Raw genomic sequence first — 22,737 nt, forward strand, 5'->3', positions numbered from 1 at the left:
ACGCTACTCATGGAGCCATCTGCCCAGCCTGGCTTTATTTTATTCCTAATAGTTTGCATTTTTCTTATATTGAAAATAGATTTTTTCCTCATACAATATATCCTGATTATAGTGTTTATTATTTTTAATGAATAAATACATTAGTTTTTATTTTTATCGCATTTAAAATATATATACTTTGCATTTAAAATAATAGTTCATGGGAGGCCATGGTGTTACAATGTTTGAGGATTCCTGGGCTAATTATGCCAAACTGCAGCCCTATAAAAACTGATCGTGATTGCTTTAGAACTGTGTGTCCCTGTTCTCTGGTGATTCATCTTTTACTTCCGTTGAGTATGGAATGCTTGTCTTAGACGGCTCTCAGTCTCACTTTAATTTTTTCCTTTCTAATCTACTGTGAGTGGGAAATCAAATAATTTTGTCTACTGAAAGCAAAGCAAAGACACCTCTTGGGCCTTTCTGTGTGAGAAGAACAGAGGCTGAGTGTGGCTTTACCTGTAAGACAGGGATGTTTCTGTTCTCTTTGTGTACTGAGAAGTCAAGCTTGCAGTATATGTAATGACCGTTTATGTAAAGGTTCAGCTCTTGATTGGAAATGGGATTTGAATGTCTGGAGATCTAGAGATGCCAGTTTAGTACCCCAAGTGATACAGTGAAGTTAGATTTGGGTTCCACCTCTCACAAAACCATGTGACCTCTGTAAGTGTCTCAGCATGGAGCCTTTGTTTCATCTTGGTTAGAAGATGATCTAATTCCTCTCATGGTGTCATGAGGAAAAATTAAATATATTTGTAGCCAGGCACATAATAGGTACCAAACAAATATTTGCTAGTATTTTCATTATTTAGAAAACATAAGTAATAAATAGGGGGAAAAAGCTGCATTTTAAAAAACTCAACAGGAAACCAATAAAGCAGTTTTGGTTTAAGTTGTTCCATTGTTCCTAACCAGACAGTTTCCATTTATTTATCAACCTAATTTAGGTTATTTGTACATGGAAAAATTAACAGTACTTGTTCAATTTAGTCAACATCTGGGCTTTGTATGATAATTAGAAGTCTTCATTTTTCTTTACTGTTCAGAGGGCTCCAAATTTTCTGAACAGATGGAACTGTCTGTGACATTTCTGCTTACCTTTGCTAGGAATGAAGACTTTGAAAACACAGTAGTGGCTCTTCCAGCGCAGTCCTCCTGCCTGCCCTGCCTCAGCTCTCCTATGTGGTCCTCCTGCCTGCCTGTCCCAGTTCTCTGGTTTTGGTGGAAAATGCTCAGTGACTTGATAGTTAATTGTATGTCACTGTTGCCGTTAAGACAGAGATTTGGGAATAACAAGAGGAGACGGTGCAGAGCCCAGCTCTGGATGTTGGTTGTTTTCCTTCCCATGAGCCCCCATGTTTTCTAGACCTCATTTCAGAGTCTTTCTGTATGGGCAGCTCCAGCCTCTCTATCCACAGCCCTCTTAAGCAGAAGTACCTGCCTCCTTTCCATCCATGCTCTAAACTCGGCCATTGAGCCCCACGCCCAGCCCAACAACTACTTCTGTTCTAATGCATCAGCTGTTTGTGTCCTCAGTTTATGTAGCAGGACTTGACAGCAATTACCACATTTTTTCATCACTGCTTTTAATAGTAACAGCTCTTTGATCACTCGGATAATATAGTTGAATGCTTATAAATTTCATATATGTGCTGTTGTAATGTTCTGTTATGAACAACCTAAAATATACCACAGGGTGGTATTGTTTTGTGGGGTAAATATAGATTTATAATTGGTTATTTTGTGAGCTCCGTGGACCACTCCAGGTGGTTTCAGAGTCCTCCCTTACACCCAGTCACAGTTAGAGCTTAGTTGGGAAAACCAAATGACCCAGGTGTTGTTTCCTTTCGTGGTAGGTTGTGACTAGGAGTTGTTTACATGAGTTATGTGAGCAAGGGCTGTATCAGCGAATAGCTGTTCCCTGCCTTAGCTGTCAAGAGAGAGGACAGAAGAACAGGTGGAAGAAAAGAACCAAGATGCTCCCACCCCGGAATTTTTCTGGGGATGTTTTTGGGGAAATATTAGGTATAAAGGAGAACTAATTTGGTGTTATGCACCATGGACTTATGATTAAGAAATACTCATGTTTGTGCTCAAAAATTTCTGTGTTGTAAGAGTTCTATTCTGCACTACACGGCCTGGGCCTCAGCAGGCGCCGATGGGCAGGGTTAAGATGAGAGAGAAAGGAGGGCATTATTGTTTGTGTAGGTGTCTCTTGTGTTCTCCTTATCCCAGTGAGGGCCTTTAATACTGAGATAACACCATGACCAGAGCAACTTAGGGAAGAAAGGGTTTATTTTGCTTACACTTTTAGGTAACTCAGACAGAGAAGAAACCTGGAGGCTGGGGCTGATGCAGAGGCCGTGGGGGGTGCTGCTTCTTACTGGCTTACTCTTCATGGCTTTCTCAGCCTGTTATCTTGTGGATCCCAGGATCACCAGCCCAGGTGTGACTGCCCACAATCAGCTGGGTCCTCCTGACCAATCACTGATGAAGACAGTGCTCTACAGGCTTGCCTACAGCCCCATCTTAGAGGGACATTTTCTCAATCGAGGTTCACTCCTCTCAGATGACTCAGCTTGGATCAAGTTGACTTAAATCTAGATAGCAGAGCATTCTTGATGGTCTTTCTCAAATGTTTTATGTGGGCCTTGGTTTTTAGGTGACGAAGATTTTACCAAGGAGATAACAGAGCTGTTTGCTCAGCTTCCTGTCTCTTCTAGACCAGAGAAACTCACCAGGGTAAGTTATTGCATTTTGGGGATCTTAGTTATTTTTTTTATAATTTTTTAGTGGGTAGTACAGTGTGGTGGCACATGCCTGTGATTCCACCACTTGGGAGGCTGATGCAGGGGAATTGCATGTTCAAAGCCAAGCCAACTTAGGCTACTTAGCAAGACCTTGTCTCTTATCCACTCCCATCCCCACCCCCGCCACCAATATATGGACGTAAGATTGTAATTTTCTGGCCAGTTAGATTTCCAGAATGGAGGGTTTATTCTTGATAGTTCTAGAAAAGGAGCACATTTTCCCTGCCTCCTGCTCTCCAGGTTAGCGTGTGAAGTCCGTGTCCACCTCTTCATCACATGTCCCTTTTTGACCTGTTTATATGGAGTGCTTCATTTGCTTGAATGCTTAATCAAGCTTGTAGAGTTGGTCATTTAAAGTTGACAGTGCTGGACCGGGCAGTGGTGGTGAACGCCTTTACTCCCAGCACTTGGGAGGCAGAGACAGGCCGATCTCTGTGAGTTCGAGGCCAGCCTGGTCTACAAGAGCTAGTTCCAGGACAGGAACCAAAGCTCCAGAGAAACCCTGTCTTGAAAAACAAACAAAACAAAACAAAATAAAACAAAAGTTGACAGTGCTGACCAAACTTCATGGAATCAAAGGTCAAGCTGTGGCCCCGTCCAGTTTGGACCTGGAGCTGGACATTGCTGTGGCCACACAATGACTGACAGTGACTCTGCTAGTGACCATTTAGAATGTGGGATGAGGAAGTACCATGACTGAGCCTGGTCTTTGGTGGAGACTCTGCACTGCCATGTGTCTAAGAGTCTTGTCTGAGCTCAGAGAAGGGCACTCCCGTGCATCCCACTGTCTGCTTATGAGATACTGTTGGTTTTCATGCATTGCTTCCAGCATCGGCATCCACCTCTCCCAACCCTGAACAGCTGCAGCAGAAGTCAGCAGCAGGCATGCCTCGTTGCTTGGCCACAGAGCTGCTGGCTGTGTGGAGTCAGCACAGCCATCCGTTCTCCCCTCCCAGCAGATGAGAAGTGAGAGACTTTGTGTTGTGTCCCAGTGTGCTGGCCTGGGGAAGATGGTGCATTCCCCAGTGTGTGCTCAGCAGCCACTTAGCACTCGATCTCCTGGTAATTGTTATATCACTGGGACTGAAATTTCTGATGTCAGCAGCTCAAGGGAGGAAAGACTTAGTAGTTAGCTCATGTTTTCAGAGGATCTTAGTCTGCCATAGTGGGGAAGGCATGGCTGTTCAGCCCTGACCCCATGGTGCCAGGAGTGTGAGGTACTGGCTGTTCCTATGGTAGCAGAGAGTGGCCTGGGCCATACCCTTCAGAGTCCTGCCCCTAAGAACCTTCTCATCCCCACCTCCGAAAGAGTTCACAGCCCTCCAGCATATTCCACCAGCTGGGAACTGTTCCAAATGTGAGCCCTTAGGGGACATTTCAGAGTCAAAGCATGACACTGCTTATAGTCTATTGGAAGCAACATCAAAAAGAAAGAAAATTTGACCAAAAACAGTACAAAAAATTCCTGTACGGTCACTAGTGTTGACATGCTACTTCTATTGCTAACCGCATGTACTTTCTCTGTCTTCACATGCATCTTGTTCTTGTAGCTGTTTGAGAGTAAGTGGGACGATGTGCCTGTCCCTTTGCATAACCACAGTATGGTTGTCACTTCCGCATATTTAACATGAATGAAAGACTTGGATTTCATCTGTTCTCCATATTTGTCAGCTGACTGTCCTAGTCATGGTTCTGTTGCTGTGAAGAGACAACATAACCATGGCAGAACTTATAAAAGAACCCACTTAATTGGGGGCTTGCTTACATTTCAGAGGGCATTATCATCATGGCAGGGGCATGGCACACATGGTGCTGGAGCAGTAGCTGAGAACTACATCCTGATTCAAAGACAACAGGCGGAGAAACTGGGCCTAACATGGACTTTTGAATCATCAGAGCCTACCCCAGTGACACACGCTCTCCAACAAGGCCATACCTCCTAGCCTTCTCCTTTTCAAATAGTGCATCCCCAGTGACTAAACATTTAAATATATGAGCCCATGGGAGGCATTCTTTGATGTTTGTTCATTTTTGCCCAGACAGGATTTCTCTGTGTAGCCTTGACTGTCCTGGAACTCTCTCTGAAGACCAGGCTGCCTTGGAACTCACAGAGATTTGCCTGCCTCTGCCTTCTAAGTGCTGGGATTAAAGGTGTGTGCCACTACTGCCATCAAAGAATCCCATAATCTGGAATATAAGGCTTGCCCCACCATCACCACCTAGACTTTAGGGGGTCATTCGGGTTCAAACCACAATACTGTCTTAATGACTTAATGGTGTTCTTCCTAGCAGGTGTTTTCTTCTCACCTCCAGCCAACCTCAGACTGAACTGGTTTTAGTTGTCCTGTGTTTAGACTCCTTTAATATGTAGTAGTTCCTCAGCTCTTGTGTTTCATGATGTATATCTTTTTGAAAAACACAACTTCCCCGTTCTAAAAGTAGAACATTCCTGTTTGCTACCTGCCTTGAACATTTGCCTGCTGTTTTCTCTTTTGTTAGTCTGTACATTCCTAGGTCAGAACCTTGTGAGATGACTTGTCACATCTGCAGGTGTGGGATGTTTATCTGTTCCTTATTGGTGATGTGTTGTGCAAGTCTCTGTAGTTACGATTTATTTCCCTTTGCTGTGGGTAAGCTACTGTGAAGAGATAGGTAAACACCATACCACTGCTCTCTTATTCCGACTCCTCATATTTTCTTCATATATATACACATAGATATGTATGTCTGGTGCTGGGGATTCTTCCTCAATTTAGCTTCTGTTATGATTCTTTTGAGACTGTAGCTCAGGCTGACCTTGAATTCACCCTGTAGCTGAGGAAGACCTTGAACTCCTGATCCTCCTGCCTCCACCTCCCAGAGCTAGGAATAGGGGCATATGTTACTATCCCTGGTTTATGCAGTGCTAGGGATTGAACCTAGGACCTCTGCTAACTACTCCTATCAACTGAGCCCTATTCCCTACTGCTACGTTCTTGATTCCTGCACACTGGTTCTTACTGTGAAAATGATAAAACAATTCTTTTCTAGCTTGTCTAGAAAAAATTCTTCTATTTTTATTTTTATTTTGTTGATCTTTTGCTTATATGTATTTCTGTATCAGGGTACTGGATCCTGGAGTTACTTACAGTTTTGAGCTGCTGTGTGGGTGCTGGGAATTGAACCTGGGTCCCCTGGAAGAGCAAACAGTGTTCTTAACCACTGATCCATCTCCAGTCCCAACTTGTCTGTATTCTATACTCTGGTCTTGATATATATATATCTGTTTGCCTAACACACTGACTATTCCTGCTTCTGTGCTTTGATATAATTCATCTGTTTTTTTTTTTTTTAATATGTGTGCATATCCTTGTGGTCATGTGTTTGTGCATATGGAGGTTAGAGGTCGCTATCAAATGTCTTCCTCAGTCATTTCTCCATTTTTCTTTTTGAGATAAGGTCTTTCACTGAGGCTTACTGATTTTCCTAGTCTAGCTGGATAGAAGGCACCAGTGATACTCTAGTCTCTGGCCCCTTAACTCTGGGATTACAGGCATGGATCACTGTGCCTGGCTTTTGCCAACTTAATCATCTCCCTAGTGTGTGCCCTCTCCCCATATTTTTTTTTTTCAGAAACAGAGAAGTTAATATTTAAGTAATGGGAAGGGAAGGTTTATTTAGAACTAGATTGGATTGTTCTGGCAGGTTCTTTGGGAGCAGTCCTCTATGAAGAGGGAGGAAAGGACCCTGAAACAAATGGATACCAGGTTCTTTTCAGCTCGTTCTTGTAGCCTTGGGTGCGGCACTACCCGGGGCCCCTAAAGGCTTACGTGCAGTGGCACATCTATGATTTAGTTGGAATGACCAGGGTCATTTGTAGTCTTCTTGCCTGGCTCAACTTTCAATGTGTTTTTATGTTTGTATAAAATTAATTAAGTGGATGCCTTCACTCAAGAGCAGTTGCCTTTCTGTCACTGCGATAAACACCATGACCAAAAGTAACTTAGGAAAGAAAGGGCTTGTTTCTTCTTATAACTCTTCTGTTACAATCCATTACTGAGGGACGTCATGGCTTTAATTTTTCAGAGAAAGAAGTTAAGACTGGAAGTAATGATCTAGGCAGAAACAGTAGTAGGGTGAGTGGGGTGAGATTTGTAGCGAGTGTAGGCAGGCCAGCAAGGTCAGCATTACACTGAGCTGTAGATGGAGAAACAGTGACTGTGAAGTATGTGAACAACCGTAAGACCATGTTAAAACCAACCAACAAAACAAACCAGGGAAACTTGAGAAAGGCTCATTGCTAGGAGGAAGGAGAATTGTGGAGTTTGTATGGAGTGGCAGACTTCACACGGTAAGTCAGTGGATTAGTACATGTGTCTGTGGGCATGTCTGATGCTGGCTGTGCTTTAAACATGCAGGTACAAATGAGAGTGATTGTAGGGCCCATTTTTATGAATTTTAAGGATGGTTCAGGTTGTGGATGGTGAGTAGACGTCTTTGGTGTGGGCAGGATTGAGTGAGGGATGTGGAGGACTCTGGGCTGGGGAGTGCTCCGCAGCTTGACCTGGCTTCCAGTTTCAGGAGCACATGTACACGTCTCATCTGTGCTTCAGATGCCTGCACTCTACCTAACATAAGCCACAGAGCCACTGGGGTTCACAAGGAGCCACTGGACAAGGTTCAGTGTACGAGTTTGTATCTAATAAGACAAGGACTTAAAAGTCACATGGTCTTTTCTGATGAGAAGAGCTTGTCCTCCAGAGTGCTGATATATTCCTGGTAAGAACTACATTGAATTGTTGGAATATCTTCCTTTATTTAGGCAAGAAATACAGCCTACGAATGGATTAGAACATCTCTGGCTAAACCAGCAGCAGAGAAAGAAGGAGGAGAAAAACAGTTGGAGACAGAAAATGTTGAAGAAGCCAAAAAGAATTCAATAGAGGTAACCAAAGCAACTAAGCTCTTAAAAAAAAAAAAAGATAAAATTGAAGGGGTGCAGATGGCTTAGTGGTAAAGTGCTTGCTGCCCATGCATTAGGACCTAAACTTGGGTTCCCAGCATCCACATAAAAGGCTGGGTGTAGTATTACACAGTTGTAACCCCAGCATGGGAGGGTGTGGGAGTGTGAAGGCAAAAGGATTCTCCCAGGTCTCACTGGCCAGCCAGTCCATCTCTATCCATAAACTCCAAGTACAGTGAGAGACCCTATCACAAAAAATAAAGTGAAGCCAGGTGATGTTCTACAGAGCTAGTTCCAGGGCAGCTAGGGCTGTTACATAGAGAAGCCCTGTCTCGAAAAAAAAAAACAAAAAACAAAAAAACAAAAGTGGATAGTGATATAGGAAAGCATTGGACATGGGCCTCTGGGTTCCACGTGCACACACACAAGTGAATACCCCCCCGCCCCACCTCCCACTAAAATAGAGATTGCAGTTGAGATGAGGGTCCTTTTATTTTGTTAGGCTTGTATTAGTAATTTCAATGTTATGATTCAGGGTGGCATCATAAAATAGTTTCAGACTGTAGGCGAGGAAAGAAGAAAAATAGTGAAGGGTGGAAGGAAGGAGGGAAGTTGGATGTTACCTCAGAGTAAGCTGTGAGACACTTGCCTCAGTCCTTTGGCCAGAGTTAGTTCCACGGTCACAGCCAGTCTTCTGTAGTTGTAAGCCGCACTGTGGAAGAAGAGCGGGTCTAGTAAACAGTGGCCTTCATCTTTCCTGCATGGGGGCACTGCATTCTTCAGTGTGGGAAGAAGGGACCGTCAGTTCCACTTGCAGCAATAAACACCAACAATAATATTCTGTTTCTTTGTTTGCTTTGATTTTTAGGATATCCATGCATTTGCAATCCGGAGCTTAGCAGAATTGACTGCCTGCTCAATTGAACTGTTCCACAAAACAGCAGCATTGGTCCTGCATGGCCAGAAGCAGGAAGTGACAGCCTTAGAGAGGAGCCAGACACTTTCTCAGTAAGTATGATGCAGCCTGCATCTCTCAAAGGGAAACTGCTGAGAGGGTTTTCTTGCTCCTTCCAGGTTTGTTTGTTTGCTTATTTATTTGTGTTTTTTTTTTTGAGACAGGGTTTCTCTTAGCTTTGGAGCCTGTCCTGGAACTACTGTGTAGACCAGGCTGGCCTTGAACTCACAGAGATCCGCCCACCTCTGCCTCCTGAGTGCTGGGATTAAAGGCCTGCGCTACCACTGCCCGATTCCTTCCAGGTTTTAGAAAGTTGCTTTTTAACAAGGTTCTGTTCCCATTGCACATGGATATGTGTTTAGGGTATTGTTAGTGAGCAGGAAGAAAATCTACAAATAAACCTGCCCATTTCATTAAAGGATTTGTTCTCTGAAAACTATTTCTTTGCAGATTGTTAGTCTCAGTAGGAGGTGAACTTGGAACAAGTAACTACAGAAAGTAGTCCTAAATACTTCAGCTCTTAATTACAGTTATTAGTTACCACTGTTCGCTGTATGCCAGGCACCATGCTAAGGGATGAATGTGTATTAGTTCTGACTTTTACAGCAGCACAAAAGGTGACTGATTAGCACAGCTTTACAAACGGAGGAGCTACGGACCCCAGGCAGTTAAGAGAGGCTGCCCAAGCCCAGCATAAATTTTCTTTTTTAAAATTTTTTTGCTGATTTTGAACAAACATTTCAAAGTAGTAAAATGTGAATAATTCAGTAGGAAGGGTAAACCTAAGCCTACTAGTTCTAAATTGAAATAGACAGTTTTGTGTATGTGTGCATACGTGTGTGTGTGTGTGTGTGTGTGTGTGTAATCTTGCCCTTGATTGGCCAGTAGGTTAAAGCCTGTGAGAGCTAGAGCTCTGCTCACTGTTGCCGCCCACAAATGCTTTTCCACAGGTATTTTTTGAGTGAGTGCATGCTGAACTATATTTCTTTTCTTCTGGTGGGAATTAGGTTGGTGTTTGATGCTAAGCTTAGCGGTACTGCTGCCGTTCTCCTAGGTTCCTCATGGGGAAGTGAGCAGGCTTCTTAGGGAAAGCTCTCCTAGTCAGTATGGCCTTCTTTAGGAAGAAATGATTGTATTTACTTACTGAAACATGCCTTTGGGAGTCAAAAAGGGGCACTCATGAATGGTCAGTTAGGATAAAACTGATAGACAACCAAAAATGCGAGGGTTCTAAGCAGACTAGGATGTCTTCTAACTAACTAATCTTTTGACTTAGTTATTAGCTGAGTGACAGTAGTCAGGTTGTTTAACTTCCTTTAGTTTCATTGTTTTCCCAGCATTTTGGGGGCAGAGGCAAATGGTTCTCTGAGTTTGAGATCAGCCTGGTCTCCATAGTTCCTGGACATCCAGAGTTACATAGAGAGACCCTTTCTTCAAAACAGAACAAAACAAAAAACAAAAAACCCAGCCAATAATATCAGTGCCTGTCTAGCTCATAATAGTGTTGAGAGAGTAAAGGAGTCAACACTTGATACGGAGAGTATGCCAGTGTTTGAGCCTTGGGAATTTATCACGAGGTACAGAAGAGCTGAGAAAACAATTGCAGGTTAGAGATGAGCAAGGGCAGGGAGCGTTTTCACTCAGCGTGTTCAGGCTGGAGAGACTTGGGCAAGAAGGAAGGGCGCTAGGAAATGGAGGGACTGCCCTTCAGGGACTGGAGCCTGGGAGAGGATGATTGGTTTACAAGTCATGATGAGGAAGAACAGCATGATGTCCAGTGCAGAGTCAGAGAGCTCATCCACCCAAGAAGCATCCCTTGTAGGAAAAGGCAGCAGGTAAGGGTCTGTCTGTAGCAGGAAGAAATGGGCACTTTTCAGCACTTACCCCTCCCAAGTACTGATGGTGTCCCCTGGAACCCAAGATGGAGTACAGAACAAGTGGCAGGGTCACTCTGTCTCTTAAGTGTGTCTTAGAATGTGTATTCGATACTGAAACACTAGGAGAGAAAGGTGTGTCTGCACCTTTAAAGGCTTCTTTCTCTACTGTTATTAGGAGTGGCCTGTTTAGGTTATTAAAGGAGTAGAAAGAGAAAAAAGGACTCCTCTGACGTGTTCTTCTCTGCAGGGTGACAGTCGTGCTGTGTAAAGATCTGGGCTCCCTGTCTAAAGAGTTTACCACCTGCCTCACCACTGCTGGGGTAAGAGTTCCTGCCTTGTGGGGCTAATGGCTGAATACTTGATACAATTTACACACCGTAAAATTCACATGTTTCAGGGTACAAGTTGATGGTTGTTAGCGCGTCTATTTACAGAGATGTACAGTTGTTACTAGAATTGGATTTTAGGATATTTCATCACTGCCCCCTAAGTTTTCCACACTGTAGCGATTCCCTATTCCTTCTCCATATTCCCCTAATCCTAGGCAATGATGGTGCATTTCCTGTCTCCACAAAGCTTTCCTATTCTAAATTTTATTTCAGTGGGATCACAGGTGTATGTTTTGTTAGACTAGAATGGTAGTTTTGAACTTAGTCCTGTTTTAGCATGTGCTGGTACTTCCTATTTTTTATCAACACTTTATTTTATGGCTGAGTATACCATGTTTTATCTTTTTCAGTTGATAGACCTTTGGACTGTTCCTGTTTATGATTGTTGTGAATGGTGCTGTCACGAGCTTGGTGTGAGCTGTTGTGTTCATGGTTTCACTTCTCTCGGGTAGAGTATGAGATGCAGACTTGCTGGGCTTTCTAGGTGAGATGGTAAATGTCAGATTACTTCCAAAATGGCTGCATAGTTTTGCGCTCTTATTAGCGGTGCATGAAATGCCGGTTTCCCTGCATCTTCACCAGTGTTAGCGGTGGTTCCTTTGTGGTTTTCGATGTGTTGGTGAGTGTGAAGTGGTGCCTCTCTGCTGACTAGATTCGCGTTCCTCTAGTGTCTAATGATTCTGAGTGCCTTTCCATACACTTCATGCCCACTTGTCTGATGCAGTGCCTTTAATTGGGTTGTTTGTTTTTCATTACTGGATTTTAGGACATTTAGGAGCTTCTTGTGTCTTATGGGATCAGCTTCTTGTCAGGTATGTGCTAGGCACAGACTCTCCCTCTGTACATGGGTTGTTTATATTTTTTACTTGTCTGCTTTTGCAGTGCTGGCAATCAAATCCAGGGACTTATATGTGCACAGCAAATACTCCACTGAGTTGTAGGTCCATCTTTTGGGTTTTTGAGACAGGGTTTGTGTAGTCCAGGCTGGCCTTGAACTTGCTGTCCTCCTGCCTTTGCTTCCTAACTGTTGGAATTACAGATGTACGCCACCATATCGGTGTTCCTGTTTTATTTTCTTGATGGTATCCTATGCACAGTTTAAAAATTTCATCAAAATTCTACTCTCAGTAGTTTTCATCATCACAAACAATTTTGGTGTTTTACCTGAGAAGTTGTCAGCTAGCCCAGATCAACTTTGAGTTTTCTTTTCTTTCTTTCTTTCTTTTTTTTTTTTTAAAGATTTATTTACTTGTTTTATGTATACGAGTGCTCTATCCTCATGCACCTGCACACCAGAAGAGGGTATCTGATCTCACTACAGATGGTTGGGAGCCACCATGTGGTCGCTGGGAGTTGAACTCAGGACCTCTGGAAGAACTGCCAGTGCCCTTAACCTCTGAGCTATCTCTCCAGCCCAACTTTGAGTTTTCTTTGATGACTGTTGAGCTCTTACGTCTGTGATGAATATTGAGTTAATTTGTGTGTTGGTGGGAGGGGCAGGGTACAGCTTCATGGGTTTGCATTCTTCGGTCTCATGCACCACTGTAGAGGTCACCCCTTCCCCACTGAAGTCTCTGCCCCTTGCCAGAGGTCATGACACCCTAGACACACGCTTTATTTCTTATGTCTTTATTTGAGTACCATGTATTATACCATGGTGGTTTACATGAGGAATGACTGCCATAGATTCAGGTGTTTGACTGTTTGGTCCCTGGTGCTGTTTGGGAAGGTCATGGAATTTATAGGATGTTGAGCCTTGTTGGAGAACTATGTCCACTGGAAGTGGGCTTTAAGAGTTTGTAGCCTTGCTGTTCACATTCTGTTTCCTTGTTTGGCTGAAAGTGTTTTCAGCCAGTTTCCTGCTCTGGCTGTCTGCTGTTCTGCCTGTTCCATTGTTACAGTCTATAGTTACTGAAGGTCGGTGAGTGATGTGGAAGGTGACCAGGAAACCAATGATCACGGTGAGATAAACCAAGGGCACGGAGCAGAAAACGACTTCACAGTGTGCACATCAGTGTTGTGGAAGAGTTGCTGTGGGGCCCTAAATATAGCAAAACCGTGGCCTGATGAAATTCTAGAGCTGGAGTTTGGACTTTCTCTTTGGAGTAATCCTAGGCCGCAGCTTCTCTTCCCTCCTAGTAATTTCTTTAAACAAGCTCCTGGATTTCCTGAATGGAGCCATTTTGTGGGTTTTAAGATGGCTAGTCAACTACAGAGTGCTGATGTGTTCAGTTGAAATTCATGCCGTGTTTGCATAAAAGGAGACTTGCAAGTGCCTCTCTTCACAACAGTTGAGGTGTCCTGAAGTCAGATTTCCAACTGCCCTTCTAAAATGAAGATTACTTTTCTCCTTATGGTTTATCTGCATGTGTATTTCATTGTTTTAATTTCTTTGCGTGTACTGTCTTGTTTTCTTTTCCTGCTGCTATGATAGAACATTGTGACCAATGCATTCTAAGGGGGAAAGTTTCAGGATGAAGTCCACCATGGTGGGGAAGTCAGGCAGCAGGAGCTTGAGGCAGCTGGTCACATCATCTGCAATCAGGAGAAGAGAGCAGCGGATGCATGTGTGCTGGTGTTCACTCCTTAAGCAGCGCAGGAGCCCCTGCTTAGGGGGTGGTCCTACCAGCAGGCACTTAACCCAGTCAAGATAACCCCTTAGATGTGTGCTCAGAGGCCTGTCTCCCAGCTGATTCTGGGGTCTGTCAAGTTGACAACACTAGCCATCATGTGTACATATTCACCCCCATTTTTCTCTCTTGTCCCTCCTAGTGCTGTCTCTTGAATAGTCCTGCGTATACTGCCGTACCTCCCATCCTGTTCTCCACACGCCCAGAGATATGTCACTCTAGATTCCATCTCTTCTACCCCATATGAGGGTGGTACGGAGACTATCATCTCTCCTGCTAGTGGCATTCCTTCATTTCTCTTTTTGCCTGAACAGAACTCCATTTTGTGTCTATACCATACAGAATGAGGATGTTTGAAACGTTGGTAAATGACTACAGGGGTGGTGAGATGACTCGGGTAAAGACACTGCTGAGCAAACCTGATGACCCGAGTTCAGTGTCCCGAAGCCATGGCGGAAGGAGGGAACTGACTTCTCAACTGTTGTTCTCTGCCCTCCACACTCACGTGTACTTGAGAAATGCACACAGGTGCACGCGCACACACACACACCAAGAAACATTAGCATCAGCACCCTCCCCCAAACTACAAAGCAGTGCATTCTCAGTTTGGTAGCAAAGAAAGACACAAAAAGGAAGTTTACAGCACTTAAACAGTTTCCTTCCAGAAATGACTCTTTGCCCTTCCTTGGTTGAGATGTTTTGTGCCTTTGTTTACCTATGTATGTTTCAAGGTGGGAATCTGTTCTGCCTGTTGTTTTCTTAAGGTGCACTGTGACGAAACTCTCTCCTTTGTTCCAGGTCAGAGAAAAGGCGGATGTTCTGAATCCAGTAATCACTGCAGTGTTTCTAGAGGTTAGTAGTAATGTTTTATGCATCTCTAAGGCATTATGCATTAATTTATTACATCCTTAGTTTCTGCTTTTTAAAAACCAGATTGCATTTTAGCCCTGCTGATACAAATATGACTATTGCTGTTTATTTGATGTTCATTATATTCATTCCCTACTCAGTATTTATAAGGTGTAACAAAGCTGCAGGGTAAACTTGGATGGAAGAAGCCACCAGCTGTCATTCCCCAGTCCCTGCCCCTTGACAGCTGAAGGCGCAATTCTCAGTAAAGAAACACCTCCTAGAGACCAGCTGCTAAACACGAAGGGCTGACCCTCCCCAGACAAGCTCTTTCTGAAGGGCTGGGTCTTGTGCACAGGTGTTAGAAAACAAGGCATGTGACCATTTCCAAGGAAAAAGTCCTCTGTTTGACAGAGTAGCAATGAGCTTACATATCCTTGTCAGTCCATGAGCATTAGGACCATAGGGTTTCAGTCTCCAGAAGGGGGGGCTGGAGAGATGGCTCAGTGGTTACTTGGGGCCCTGGGGTTGAATTCCCGGCACCTACTTGGCAGCTCACAGCTGTCTGTAACTCCAGGTTCATGGATATGACGCCTTCTCACATCCATCCATGCAAGTAATATACCAATGCACATAACAAAAATGTCTCCAGAGGAAGTGTGAGAGCATGCCATAGTTGATCATTTGCCACCAGGGTGGGGTGGTTTCTGGAGTCCATGCTTTCAGACTCTACAACCGAGACTGTGATGGCCTGTCTAGAACACACAAAAAGCTCGTGAGAGGAATGTGTTGATAATTGGCTAGTGTTTAAGTATCAATTGAGGGTCAGTGAGATGGCTCAGTCGGTCTGGGTGCTTGTTACCGAGCTGGACGACATTAGTGAGCTCCAGGATCTCCGTGGTGGAAGGAGAGAGTGGACTCATGAAAGTTGTTCTCTGACCACCACATGTGTAGCACACACACGCCCACCTGTGCACTAAGAACCAGCCAGACTGTCTAGTTTAAAATTATTTTAAGTTACTGTTAAGGAAATGCACTTAACTCTCCAGCTACACAGCTCTGAGTAGCTCAGAACTCTTGTGGTCAGTTATTTTAAAAGTGAGTCTGTAGTTCATTAGTTGGCAGAGCTGGAAGCACTTAGCAGCAAGGGGCCTCCCTGGACTTCCCTCAAGTGCTCTGTAGCCTTGTGTTGGAATCTTGTTTTCAGTGCAAGGAGCTGTAACTAGATGATTTCTGAGGTCTCTTTTGGCTGGAAGCTGTGTTATCAAGTGTCCCACGGAAGTTCTGATAGGGGTGCCAGCCATTGATAAGTGCACAAAAGGTAGGCTGTCTTGGTGTGCACTCCCTGTTGCCAGTTTGAACGGGATATTTGTACATACAAATTTGAAGTGCTCTTGTCCTTGAAAATGTACATTTTTAAAAAAAGATTTATTTATTTTTATTTTATTGGTGTTTTGCCTGTGTGTAAGACTGTGTGAGGGTATTGAATCCCTTGGAACTGGAGTTGCAGACAGTTGTGAGCTGCCATGTGCTGGGAATTGCACCTAGGTCCTATGGAAGAGCAGCCAGTGCTTTTAACCACTGAGCCATCTCTCCAGCGAAAATGTACGTTTTTGCTTTAGTGTGATGAACTGTTGTTATTCTGGAAGGGGAGACCTTGTCAGATACACATCAGATCTGCTCACTTGGGCCTGACTTCTCTAAGGCTTCTCGTCTCATGTCCACTGACCAGGCAGACCTGTCTGTGACTGTTCTTTGTGTGGTGCTTTGTCATGGCACCGAATCCATGGGAGGAGCAGTGATGGTTCAGAGCCTCCTGAGAGCATGTCAGTATTTGACTCCAGTGCCGGAACAGAAACCCATTCAGTCCTGGGCTAGACAATCCTCGAATGTCAAGTGTGAGCAGCCATCTAGTGGGCCATGTCTACTGGGCAAGTTGGGGTGCTGGCACTCTTTTTGGTGCTGCTGTATTATCTCCCAGGTCTGTCTTGTCCTGTATCAAACTTGAGTGCAGTAGTCAAGCCGGTCCTTTCTTTACTTCACAAGCTGTGGCTTCTGCTGGACTGCAGACACAGGTCTGTCCTTTTGTTGTCTTTCAGTGCTTTCTCTTTCAGGTGTTGTAACCTTTTCTTGTTGATGACTTTTCAATCCTCCAGGCCTCAAACAGTGCCTCCTACATTCAAGATGCCTTCCAGCTTCTCCTGCCTGTGCTGCAGATCTCGCTCATCGAGAGCAAGACAGAGTCACCCAGGGGTGAGCCGCCAGCCCAGAGCCCCCTGACAGAGCACTGAAGGACAGAGAGGAGTCTACCTGAGATCATGAAGGCCGAGAAACCCGACTTTCTTCAGGGAAGCCTTGCAGTCAGAACAAGACATCACCAAGTGTGTGAAACCCAGGCAGGAGCACAGTTCACAGGACTGTAGGCTCACAGGGTGAAGGCTCACAGGACTGTAGGCTCACAGGGCTGCAGGCTCACAGGGGTGCTTGCTTCTCTCCATGGCCAAGGCACCCAGATCGGCATACTGCTCTTCCCAGTTTTAGAAGTAATACAGTATTTGAAAAGACATATTTCAGGAAAGTCACTGGGACATTCTGTCAAAAATGCTGGACTTTCTTGGAAATATCAGAAAACACTAACAAGTTTGACATGGATGTAATTTGTTGCCAGTGGGTTGTTATACAAAAAAGAAGAAAACTTCAATTTAGTATCCTGGGTTTAAGACATTCTTTTCACCATGGGCTTTCTCTTTACTGGAATAAAGTCTGTGACTTTTGCAGAACTGAGACTACATAAGCCCCAAGTGAGATGGTCTGACAGGTCCTCTACCCTCTCACCTTGGTAGATGTTTGGCATCGAGGAGAAACTTGTAGCTGTATATATGAACTGCAGCAAAGTGCCCTTTGGCTTCAAATGATTCCTTTCCCAGCGAGACCCCTGCTCAACTTGATTCAAGACCATGCTATTGCATGTCTGCAGATGCTCTGAGACTCTTCAGACTGTATTGTGCACACCCTGCCTGAGGCTGCATTCATGCAGGGTGCATTCTTCAGCTGCCTACTCCAGAGGGGGAGGAGGCTCTTTTGGTGATAGGGTTTTTGTTGGTCTTGTGAATGCTTGCTTATAACAGGATTTAGTCTCAGACATAACACATCTCTCCCTCATTGTTCCTTTGTCTTAATGCATTTGTTAGTGCACTCTGAAAACAGTTCAAAGGCCATCCTATACTTTTCAGCCTTCATTGCAGTTTTCAACAATTAAGAGCTATTTTGGTATCCAGCTATTTTTAAAAATGTTTGTTACCTTAGTGGTTTTTAGTGGCTCTGGTAACTTGAGAGCCCTGGCCTTCATCTTTGAACAACTTTACAATAAAATATGATTATGCCTACTTATAGATGTGATATTTAAAAAAACATAAAGAATTAAAATATTTTACTTTAATGTTGTCTATTTTCATAAAAGGCTTAAAAATGAAGCATCTGAGAAACAAGGATATTCTGAGAAAGACAAGCCTCTTAGGTAACATGTCGTTAAGGGCCCTGTTGAATCTATGAGGGGAACTTTGGAAATCCACACACTGGTGTGGCTCCAGCTGCTGTCTGCTTCTCGGACACCAGTCTGCTCATTTCTCAGCAGAACCCTTGCTGGTTATCGTATTGTCTGGAGAAAACCCGTGTCCCTACGTGTTTGTGTCAGTCACTGTCCCAGAGTTAAAGGGACGTCCAGCTGCTCTCTCGGCACTTGTTAGCAGACAGACAGCTCGTTTCTGAGTGACCTCACCTTGTGTGAAGACCTGAACAGAGGGCCCCACACTGTGTTTTCTGTACACATTGCCGCTGCTGTGTGTGCCCGCTGGTTCTAAGGTGGAGGTCAAGTGACTCTGCATGCATTGGTGTTCTTAAAGTAGTTTTGTGTCAGTTTCATTCGTGTGGATAACACGTTTGGATTCTCTAGACCGCCAGCCCCATTTCCAAACCTCCTAGATCACCACCACAACATCCTCTCACAACTTCATGTCCTTTAAAAAGACTTTTTTAATAACCCAGAGTCCCATTAATGCTGCTCACATGTGCATTTGTGTGGGGCCATCCACTGAAGAGTGAGCAACCTACTAGGGGCCTCACCCCGAAGAAAATGAATTCGTCCCTTCCACGGCAGCCGTTGTGAACCCCTCCCATCCATGTCAGATCTTTTATCTTGTGCGCAGGCATCTGGAGCTGCTGTAAGCTCATGAGTGTCGTGTCCCTGCCATGTCTGGGACACCCTTTCTCAGCAGTCCACCACAAACTCCACTCTCACAGTCTGTGCTCCTGCATGCTGTTTGTCCTCCCAGCCGTGTGGGGACGGGGTGCCACGCAGTTGTCACATCTGTCTGAACGGTCCACTGTCACCTATTTTCTGCACGTTGACTTAGATATGCTTAATTGTTTTTCTTTTTTGAGACAGAGTCTCCCTCTCTATCTCTGGCTAGTCTAGAGTTTGCTATGTAGACCAGGCTGGCCTTGAACTCACAGAGATCCGCCTGCTTCTGCCTCCCAACTGATGGGATTAAAGATGTGCCAAGTTTGCATTACTTTGAAGGCACATTTATGAGCTGGAATGGGCAGTCTTAGCTGAGTAACTCAGAGTGAGTGGGAATCTCAATTGCAGCTTTAAACCCTAAGGGCTTACGTTTTTCTTGCAGCTGAAACCTCTTTCCTCTCCTGTGGCACGGAATAGTGCAGGCCGCACAGCTCAGCTGCGTGGTACAGGAGGCGTTTCAGAAATTGAACATTACGAGTATGTTGTCTTCAGTAAATCAGGAGGTGCTTCTGTAGCTGCCCAACTGTATTAGTAAGGCTTCCAGAACTTACTAAGAGTATTAGAGCTTATAGAATAAATCTCTCTATATAGAAAGGGGCTTTATTAGGATGACATACAGGCTGTGGTCCAGCTGATCCAACAGTGGCTGGCTAGGAATTCAGTAGATGCTATGTCTGTGAGGCTGGATGTCTCAGCTAGTCTTCAGTGTACGCTGAAATACCAGAGAAGTAGACCCTAAAGCCAATGAAGAAATGACCTTGGCCGGTGGTGGTGGTGCACGCCTTTAAGCCTTTAATCCCAGCACTCGGGAGGCAGAGGCAGGCGGATCTCTGAGTTCTAGACCAGCCTGGTCTACAGAGCTAGTTCCAGGACAGGCTCCAAAGCCACAGAGAAACCCTGTCTCGGAAAAAAAAAAAAAGAAAAAAAAAGAAAAAAAAAAAAGAAATGACCTTGTTCAAAGCGCCCTTCTTTCCTGTGTGCTGAGGGTGGGCCCGGACACGTTCCAGAGAGGAGGGAAAGAGTAGGCGAGGAAAGGAGCAAGCCAGGCCATGGTGGCGAGAATCTTGCAGCCTAACTGACTAGCAGTTGTTGTTTTTGTTTTTAATGTATACAGGATTCAGTAAGCAGGGATAGATTAATGTTGCAAAATGCAGATCATACCATTTTTGTTTCTGGACATGTGTTTAACTTTTTCTCTTGCACATCTGGGGTCATAGTTTAGTCATCACTGATGAACCGTGACAGAAAAGTCATCTTTTACAATCATTGCTTTCTTATTTGGTCATTGATAAACAGTTACCTTTTGTAATAATTTTTACCCATCAACCTCATATAAGAATCTAGAGACATATGATAGCCTTTTCTCAGGCTGGTAGCTTTTGTGGTATGCTAGACAGAAAGAAAATCTCCAAGCCAGTCCCAGCAGATAGCCATGTCCCCAGCAGTTATTAACTCTTTTTTTTTTTAATTTATCCCTATCCCATTCGAGTGGCACCCTTAGGTTTTTTTTTTTTAATTTTATTTACTTTTTTTAAAAACAATCTTTTCTCCAACCTTCCTTAAGATCTCATAATACTACTTTTGGGTATATATCCAAAAAATGCTCAATGGTGCCACAAGGACATGTGCTCAATTATGTTCATAGCAGCTTTGTTTGTCATAGCCAGAACCTGGAAACAACCTAAATGCCCCTCGACCAAAGAATGGATAAGGAAAATGTGGTACATGTACACAATGGAGTACTAACAGCAGAAAGAAAAAAAATCGACATCTTGAATTTTGCAGGAAAATGGATGGAGCTAGAAAACATCATTTTGAGTGAAGTAACCCAGACCCAGAAAGACGGTTAATCACATGTACTCACTCATAGGTGGTTTTTAAACATAAAGCAAAGAAAACCAGTCCACATAGCTACTTGGGGGGCAGGGTAATGGCACCCCCAGTTTGGGGACTGCAAAACTCATGTAGACAGACTCATAAGTGAACCTCTGCACCCTCATTTTCCAGCTTTGTGACAATGACTGACTCTTCACTCCTATCTGTAAAACCAGTCACAATGACACTGAGCATCAGTCATCAGTAGATGACTGTGTAAAGCATCTACAGAGGGCCTGCCATGTGACAGTGCCCCAGACACTGTCCCGAATATGTATCGTGTGCTGCTCACACCATTTAATCCTCACCACCACCCTGCTATTGACATGCCCATTTATAGATGAAGAAACTGAGGCATGGGAGAGGTCAGTCATTTATCTGAGGTCACCAATGTGTCAGTGATGGGGCTCAAACCCAGACACCAGCGTGCCCATTTGCCATGCCATGACACTGTCACTGTGAGCCATCATGGTTATGATGATGACCATGGGGCAGACTAAGAGGATTGGCTGGCTTTTAGATGTCACAGCTCCAAGCACGGCACCTCTGCAGCAAGTCTGTTGTGTGGTTTTAACCTCAGGATTATTCTATTGTTTCCTGAAGGGAACTGCACGGAGATGCCTATCTTAGGAGAAAACCTATTTGGAAGCATCTGGTCAGGGCTTTCCAGAGCCACTAGGACTTGGCATAGAAAGGAGGTTGTGGTTACAGAACATGTTTGCCATAGCGGGAACAAAGACCTCAGTGAGGTAGGGGCATCTGTATTAATTAGTGGTCAGAAAGAGGAACGCAGTATGTCTAGCAACTACACTGGCAACACCCCCCAAACTGGAAAGTCCCAGGCTCTGCTACAGCCGTGCTACGTGGATTGCTCAGCAATGAAAGAAATGAACCCATAATAGATCTTTGCAAGAGCTTGGGTCAATCCCAGAGGAATTAATTATGTGGCTTGGAAAAAAAAACCTTAAAGGCTTTATGCTGCGTAATTCTATTTATGTAGCATTAAAACGACAGACAATTCAGTCATAGGACCTGACTTGTCTCATTTCTGTATATATTCCATAACCAGCTGAGTCTAAAGATAGGCCAGTCTCCAGTACTGTGGGGGCTCTAGAGACTGGGGTGCCTGTGCCATCTCGGCCCTGACTGGGGGGGCAGAGTAGCAGTAAAAAGCCCTGACTGGGGAGGTCTGGGGGGGCATAGTAACAGTAGCGTCTGTGGCATGCTGGCAAGAGGCCTCAGCTGTGGATCACCACCCGGAAGGCACTCAGGCATACTGAGTCTTGGCCAAGGTCACGTGGAGTCAGAGTTGGTTTGGCCACATTGCATGGGACCTCTAGTTGGCTAAGGAGTGCCCTGTGCCGCAGGCTCAGACTTGAACCGGATTTGCGGACTCCATAGTGCTTGTCCTAGTAGCCCAGAATCACCCGAGAAAAAGTCTCAATTGAGTAATTGTCTTTATTAGGGTGGTCTGTGGGGGAGTGTCTTGATTGTTATTTGACACAGGAGGGCCTCCTAGTCCTTTGTGGGTGGCGCCATCCTCTGGTCAAGTGGTTATGGGCTATATAAGAAGGCCAGGTAAGCATAGCCTGTGAAGAGCAAGTAAGCATCCTCCTCCATGGTTCCTGATTGAGTTCCTGGTCTGACTTCCCTCTGTGCTGGACTGTGTCCGTCCTGGAAGTATAAGTTGAAATAAACCATTTCTTTCCCTCAGTTGCCTTTGGTCAAGGATATTTTTCACAGCAGTAGATATCAAACTAGAACAGTGTCCCTTCCACTGTCCCAAACAGTGTGGGTCCTTACCTTGAGACAAGATGCTCTGCTTCCAGAAGATTTCGCCAGAGAAACACATGTTCCTGGACACAGAGGGTCTGGTTGGGGAGGGAGGGATTAGCATGGGCTGCTGGCAGATGGAATCGTTCACAGCCGGCAAGAGACTGGCCCCGGTTTCTGTAGAAGGAGGTCGGAGACACGATACGAGGGGATGGAGCTAGCTCAGGAGTGGACACAGAGTTCTAGAAGGTTAGATTGTGAAGCAGCTGACAGAAGGGAAGGTGTGGGATTCCCATCA

The 22,737-nt window shown here is 44.6% G+C and overlaps 1 protein-coding gene across 4 annotated transcripts in view; it reads left to right on the top strand.

Annotated features, from left to right (window-relative positions):
• The window catches only part of Fam114a2 (family with sequence similarity 114 member A2), a 31,569-nt gene extending 13,692 nt beyond the window's left edge, over positions 1 to 17,877 (top strand). For all 4 annotated transcript variants that reach the window (XM_041665701.1, XM_041665702.1, XM_041665700.1 and 1 more), the window contains 6 exons: positions 2,702 to 2,781; positions 7,651 to 7,773; positions 8,660 to 8,799; positions 10,871 to 10,943; positions 14,441 to 14,494; positions 16,648 to 17,877. In XM_041665701.1, the coding sequence (XP_041521635.1) occupies positions 2,702 to 2,781; positions 7,651 to 7,773; positions 8,660 to 8,799; positions 10,871 to 10,943; positions 14,441 to 14,494; positions 16,648 to 16,782 (605 nt within the window). In that variant the 3' untranslated portion in view covers positions 16,783 to 17,877. The remainder of the gene's footprint in view (positions 1 to 2,701; positions 2,782 to 7,650; positions 7,774 to 8,659; positions 8,800 to 10,870; positions 10,944 to 14,440; positions 14,495 to 16,647) is intronic.
• The last annotated feature ends 4,860 nt before the right edge of the window (positions 17,878 to 22,737 follow it).

Source organism: Microtus oregoni, unplaced genomic scaffold (assembly GCF_018167655.1).
Source record: "Microtus oregoni isolate MIOR12 unplaced genomic scaffold, Mior012 000015F_ref0000493, whole genome shotgun sequence".
Taxonomy (NCBI): domain Eukaryota; kingdom Metazoa; phylum Chordata; class Mammalia; order Rodentia; family Cricetidae; genus Microtus; species Microtus oregoni.